General features: G+C 41.4%; 1 protein-coding gene across 5 annotated transcripts in view; it reads right to left on the bottom strand.

Annotated features, from left to right (window-relative positions):
* wdr86 (WD repeat domain 86) overlaps positions 1–6,502 on the bottom strand; it is a 41,512-nt gene that overhangs the window by 26,519 nt on the left and 8,491 nt on the right. For all 5 annotated transcript variants that reach the window (XR_506530.3, XM_008112265.3, XM_008112266.3 and 2 more), the window contains exons 3-4: positions 5,439–5,580; positions 2,032–2,464 (exon numbers count right to left, since the gene is read on the bottom strand). Coding sequence is in view for 4 of the 5 variants with exons in the window: in XM_008112265.3 (XP_008110472.1) it covers positions 2,032–2,464; positions 5,439–5,580 (575 nt within the window). In the remaining variant the exon portion in view is untranslated. The remainder of the gene's footprint in view (positions 1–2,031; positions 2,465–5,438; positions 5,581–6,502) is intronic.

Genomic DNA, 6,502 nt, shown 5'->3' with positions numbered 1-6,502 from the left:
TGGGTTAACTTTCTCATTTGCAAAAGCTCAATATGCTGTGGGTTCCCCGTACCCACCCCTCCCAATCCACCAAGAAGCAGCACATTCCTCCAGAAGTGATCCATTATTTTAAATTCAGAAAAATGCTCCATGCAACCTCCCACAACATCCATTTGGCTAATGGAATGGAAAAACAACAGCAGCCTTGGCTTTAAAGGTATCCTATATCATGAGCCACATACCAAGCAAGTTGCAGGATAGCTTAAACACGATCTTTGCTTCATTTACGTCAAGATAAACTAAAGAGGTCAACCAAAGCAAATGTGCTTTTAATTATTTTCATTAAAAGAACTGGCATGTCTTTTATCTATAAGAGCAGTGATTATTTTTTCCATAATTAGGAAGGACAAGGGAGGAGATAGGACAGGGGAGAACTCTTTGGAACAACAGCATCCAAAAGTCATTAAATGGCTGTGTTTTTTTTTAACAACTAGGGAGACACAATTCCCAATTATAGTGTGTCTGCAACTTGAAGAAGCAGCAATGGCTTTGTTGCTGTGTGTGTTGTTCTTGGCTGGCTTCGGGAAAGGCTTTGTTCGCTCTGGCTAATTTCCCGACAAGAGCGGCTGTTTGGAGAAAAGCACAGCGCATCACGGAAAGAAGAGAGTACAATTGGACTTGTGGCTGCTGTTTTTTAAAAAAAATATGTGACACATTCATGCTAACATCATTTACAGTCAGGGAGAGCACGTGGATTTGTAATCTATTACTTGCAGGGTTTTTTTTAAAAATGGACTAAACTCTTGCAAAACGAATTTTTGAAATACCTTTTGAAATAACAAAAGTCTTGTTTATGTTAGAACACCAAAAGCAATTAACACAAGCCTTCAGTTGTCAATAAAGGCACTGCCCTACAAAATGTGTGATTTACAAATAAAGTCGTTACTTCCAGACTCTATTGCACTCTGTTTCAGGTTGTTCTCTGCTGTTTTCAGTTACAGGAAAATAGATTGAAATTGACCATTAGAAGGGACTTTTCAACAGTGAGAGTGGTTGAGCAATGGAAACATTTGCCTAAAAGATGATGAGGTCTCTTTAGCTAGATGTCTTCAAAAAAAGCTGGACGCACTGGAGATGCTCTATTTGGAGATCTCACATATAGCAAGGCAATGCACTCAATAGTCCATACTTCCCCTTTCAAATCTATAAGTCTATTATTTCTACTTAGACATTTCAAAAGTGGCATCTACTTATTTCCACTGAAAAAGAAGCAGCCACAAAAACAACAGCAGTTAAGCCAATAGCAGGTAAGGCAATGATTCCTAGGCAGGAAGCAGCCAGGCTTTGAAGGTGAAAGGCTATTCAATGCTAATCAAGGTGGCCAACTGCAACAATTACACTTGCCTCAAGCAGACAAGAGTTCTTTCTCCCACCCTGGGCACTCCACAGATATATAAATCTCACTTGCCTAGTTTCCAAAAGACCTCAAAACCTCTGAGGAGGCCTGCCATAGATGTGGGCAAAACGTCAGGAGAAAATACTTCTAGAACATGGCCATACAGCCCAGAAAACTCACAACAACCCTAAGGCAATATTGTGTTTATGATAATAACCTTGTGCTTGCTTATCCTTATGGACTAATTGGTCAAACTGCCCTGTGACAAAGTCAATCAATCTTTAAATACATCTTCACTATTCCAAAGCTTCTACAATCATTGAGTTGGAAGAGACCACATGGGCCATCCAGTCCAAACCTAGAATTGCATTGACCTTTTTAGCTATGGCATCATGCTGTTGAGTCATGCTTAGCTTAGACCAGGCATGGGCAAACTTCAGCCCTCCAGGTGTTTTGGACTTCAACTCCCACAATTCCTAACAGCCAAAACACCTGGAGAGCTGAAGTTTGCCCATGCTTGACTTAGACCTTTAACTTGCAGAATCCAACAGCTAAGACAGCCCATGAGTCATGTTGGCTGTAGGATTCTAGAGTTGCAATCCCAAACAATCCATACCCCAAGCTGTTTGGTATAAACATAACCCTCGATCCCTCACCTCTAGGCAAATGACGGACCCTTGGTGCTCTTTGAACACTCTCAGCTGCTCGCCAGTCACAATGTTCCACGTCCGAACGGTGTAGTCAGTGCTGCCGGAAAAGAGCTCCCGGTTTGGAGCATCAAGTATCAGGCACAAGACGGCCCCAGTGTGTCCCAGTAGGGTCTGGTGGCAGCGCCCACTGGACACCCACCAGACTTTCACAGTGCAGTCCGTGCTCCCCGTCACAAGGAAGTCCTTGCTCAGTGTCTCCTCCTCCAGTTCTTCCTCTTCTGAGTCTTCAAGAACATCCTTGGAGGAGTAAAGAGCCAACGTCAGGACGCAGTTCCGGTGGCCCCGGAACTCCTGGATGGGCTTCTCCTTCTCTACGCTCCAGCAACGCGCCGTCCTGTCATAGGAGCCGCTGAACAGGTAGTCTTTGGAAACCAGGATCCTGTTTGCATTAAAAAGAAAGCCACATATCACAACTTCCCTTAATGTACTTGTTGACGTATTTATTTATTTATGTATTTATTTATTTACAGCGTTTATATTCCGCTCTTCTCACCCCGAAGGGGACTCAGGGTGGATCACATTACACATATAGGCAAACATTCAATGCCTTTAACATAGAACAAAGACAAGACAAACATAGGCTCTGAGCGGGCCTCGAACTCATGACCTCCTGGTCAGAGTGATTCATTGCGGTTAATTGCAGCTGGCTTGCTCTCCCGCCTGCGCCACAGCCCGGGCTAATGATGGAAGCTCTAATGCAGTGGTCCTCAACCTGGGGTCCTCAGATATTTTTGGCCTACAACTTCCAGAAATCCCAGCCAGTTTACCAGGTGTTATGATTTCTGGAAGTTGAGGGCCAAATATATCTGGGGCCTCACAGGTTGAGAACCACTGCTCTAACGGAAGTGTGCTTGTTGACCCACCAACCACAAAATTGTTTCTGGAAGCCTCCAAGAAAGCAAAGGTTCGGTTTTCTCAAGGGGGCGTTTCACTGTCAAATGGCTTTTACCATCAGCATTTTTGTTGTAATGATTATCTCAATTGTCTAACACCAAATCACTGCTTCTTGGTGTAAAGTCACGGTTGCAATGGAGGCACTCAGATATGCACATTTTGGACATTGTTCCATTATCCAGGCAGAGGTCACTAGGGACGCTAGAGAGAGAAGGATAGTCCATTTTGCAGGGGGAAAGTTGAAGGAGAAAACAATTTCCCTCATTTTTGCATGTTATTCCCCCTCCCTCTTCCCATTTCATAAACTTGGGTTGTTTCCGCAATGGGGGCAGGGGTGGGGGAATAACAAGAAACAGGGGAAAATGGTTTTCCTCCTTCAACTCACCCTCCACCCCCATAAAATGGACTCTCCTTCTCTCTCTAGCACCCTCTTGTGGTCTCCACTTGGATAATTGAACAGTACCAGAGATTGTTTTGATTAAATATTGCACATCTGTGTACGTATATGTGTCTGCACCATACTACTAGAAGTTATAGTCCAAAAAAAGTTTCCAGATTCTGCTTTTATGATATTTACACTACAATCCCTCATTTTATGTCCAAATGTATTATACGGAGCTCAAGTAACTCTTTATAGAACTGCATTCATGGCCATGTTTGTACCTTTCCTTTCATACTTTTTAAATGAACAATAATATACAGAAACAGACATAATTATTGAACCAGTTCCTTTAATGGATAGTTTCTCTTCCAACGCTGGCCCCAACCCTGTCTGCCTTTATTAAACAGCTTAAAACATGGCTTTTCAAATGTGCTTTCAAATGATCTACAACATGTTTGACCCCACTCAGAGACATACTGTTTTCTTGCACTTTATTTTCCCTCCTCTCCACCCAAATCCAAGATATCTCAGGAAATACTGACACTTGTCCTAGCACTTTATTAATGGTCTTGAAATCATGCACTTTTGACCTGTTTGCCCCAATTTTACATATTGATGGTGATACTGGTTTTTATTACCCTCCCTATTTGTCATTATGGTTGTTTTCTATATTGTGTTTTAATTTTGTTTATTATGTCTGAATGTTATGTTGATATCGTTTTACTTATCTGTTGGTTTTTAAACTGTTATATTTGTATTGCGTTGGGCTTGGCCCCATGTTAGCTGCACCAAGTCCCTTCAGGGAGATGGTGGCGGGATAGAAAAATAAAGTATTATTTTATTGTATGACACAGCAAACAAGATAGATATGCTGGATTTCATATCACAAAATCACAAGTCGAACACTTCCCAAGTGTCTAGGACTGTGTGATATATTTTCAGATGATGCGTGCAGATCCCAGTAGGGTGGCCTTTTGCAGTTGGCAGATTTTGTCAATGTCTATTGTTTCCAAATGCTGGCTGAGATCTTTTGGCACGGCACCCAGTGTGCCCATCACCACCTGCACTGGTTTCTGCCAGAGTTTTTGAAGTTCAATCTTGAGGTCCTGATAGCGGCTGAGTTTTCCTGTTGTTTTTCGTCAATGCGACTGTCACATATTATTGTTGTTGTTGTTGTTGTTGTTGTTGTTGTTGTTATTATTATTATTATTATTATTATTATTATTATTATTATTATTATCTTCCCAAGACCACACCAGCATTTGGAGTAATCCAGATAGGAACTGAATACATTCTGGAGGAAAAAAAATCAGGCCTGTCCTAGTCTTAACCTTTCAGCTAGATATATACCGATTTGCAAATGCATTGTGCCATAATCATATGGAAAACTATCAAAGAACATCTAGAAGACATAAAGGCATGCTTTATCACAACATTACAATTCCAAGTGTGATTGCATTCAACTCACCACACAGCCAATTGTTGCCGATAAATTAGAGGAATTTACGAGCAACTATAATGTGGCAGTAGTCACCTATATCTTATATGGCAGGAGAAGCCAAGAAAATATCACTTACTGCTCAGTCATAAAGTGTACATTTAATACGAGGATTTGGCTTTAAGTATCTCTGGAGTCAATCAACAATAAGGCAGAATCCCAACTCTAAACAAAGCCTTAACAGAATCCTTTTACTACCAAGTAATATTCCGAACACAGTGCTTTTAAAATCTCTTTATCAGGTGCATCTGTTACCAATTGAGCTGGGTTAACACACACACAGCGACACCCCCCTGGAATTTCCTTCCCAGCAGTGGATTTGGTTCAGTTCCTCCTTGCTTTCTTTCCTGCTGGTCTCTTGTCCCCAAAATACAGCTGCGTCAGCTCTGCTCCTAAGATAACTAACTAATCCTGCAGCCAAGAGTAGCACTCGTAACACACATTTATAACAATCCATCTGAGCAGCACAAACACAGGAGGGGACCTGTGCGGATTAACCAAGAAAAATAAATACGTAGTCGAGAAGTTTGGGAAGAAATCAGACAAAGATCAATCTACAGACTATAGTGTAACACCTACCTATTCACAATGGATGTGTGTCCTCTGTAAACAGCCAGGCATTGGCCGGTCATCACATCCCACTTTCTGATCGTATGATCGGCACTACAAGTGAAGGCGACTTCGTTCTCTAAATGGCAAGAGGTGATATAGCTTTCGTGCCCTAGGAATAACAGAAGAGAACTAGAAAAGGTCAGTATGGATTCAGAATTATGAACTGAAAAAACACAGAAAGGTCAAGCTGGAACTGTGTTGTTGTCTTTTTTTGGCCATTCACTCTCAAAAGTGGAGCTCCCCGAGTGTAAAGAGTTCTCATTAGCCTAAATACTACTGTTGGCCCTAATTGGAGTACAGCCATTGGATCAGATGGATTTACTCAGTGTTTACTCAGCATTCTACAACTGATTCAATGGATTGGGACCCATAGCAGCACTGCATTTCAAAGCTCAAACACTAACAATTCAATCCTATGCACCCCAAAGAATATGATCTACAGAAATCAGTGGATCTGTTAAATTATAGCTGCAACCTAGGTGACTTTAGAACCAAACCTTCCCATATATATTCCCTGTATTTTACATGAATGGAGAGAGTATGCAAAGACAGAGAAAGTGAGAGAGGAGATATTAACACTTTAGATATTCCAAGCCTCTTTTGATTCAGGAAAACTAATTCCTTCTTTGTTTAAATTATTATTTCTTTTTTAAGCCCAATAATTCACAACTTCATTGTTCTGTTCCCTGTAGCGTGGTTCTATGCTCTTAAACCAATTTGAGGCCAAGTCTGTTGGAACGGTACTGAAAGCATTGTGTCTCATTCGGAATATGAAAACAATCTGAGTCAGCAATCAAACAGTTTGCCTCTAGCCAATGGGGGTGTATTTACGCAGCTGCAGAAAAAGAAACCATCCAGTTAAATAGTTCTTCAAATGGACTGAGATATCAAGAAAAGTCCAGGAAGGCTTTTACAAAAGCATGTTAGGTAAAAAGAAAGAAAGAGGTCTTGCAGTATATGGGACTTCGGCCCCTTCTACACTGTCCTTGTATCCCAGAATCTGATCCCAGGTTATCTGCTTTGAACTGGAT

Source organism: Anolis carolinensis, chromosome 6, assembly GCF_035594765.1.
Source record: "Anolis carolinensis isolate JA03-04 chromosome 6, rAnoCar3.1.pri, whole genome shotgun sequence".
NCBI classification, from domain to species: domain Eukaryota; kingdom Metazoa; phylum Chordata; class Lepidosauria; order Squamata; family Dactyloidae; genus Anolis; species Anolis carolinensis.
Note: the sequence above shows the minus strand (reverse complement) of the source record. Positions and strands in the feature narration are given on the sequence as shown.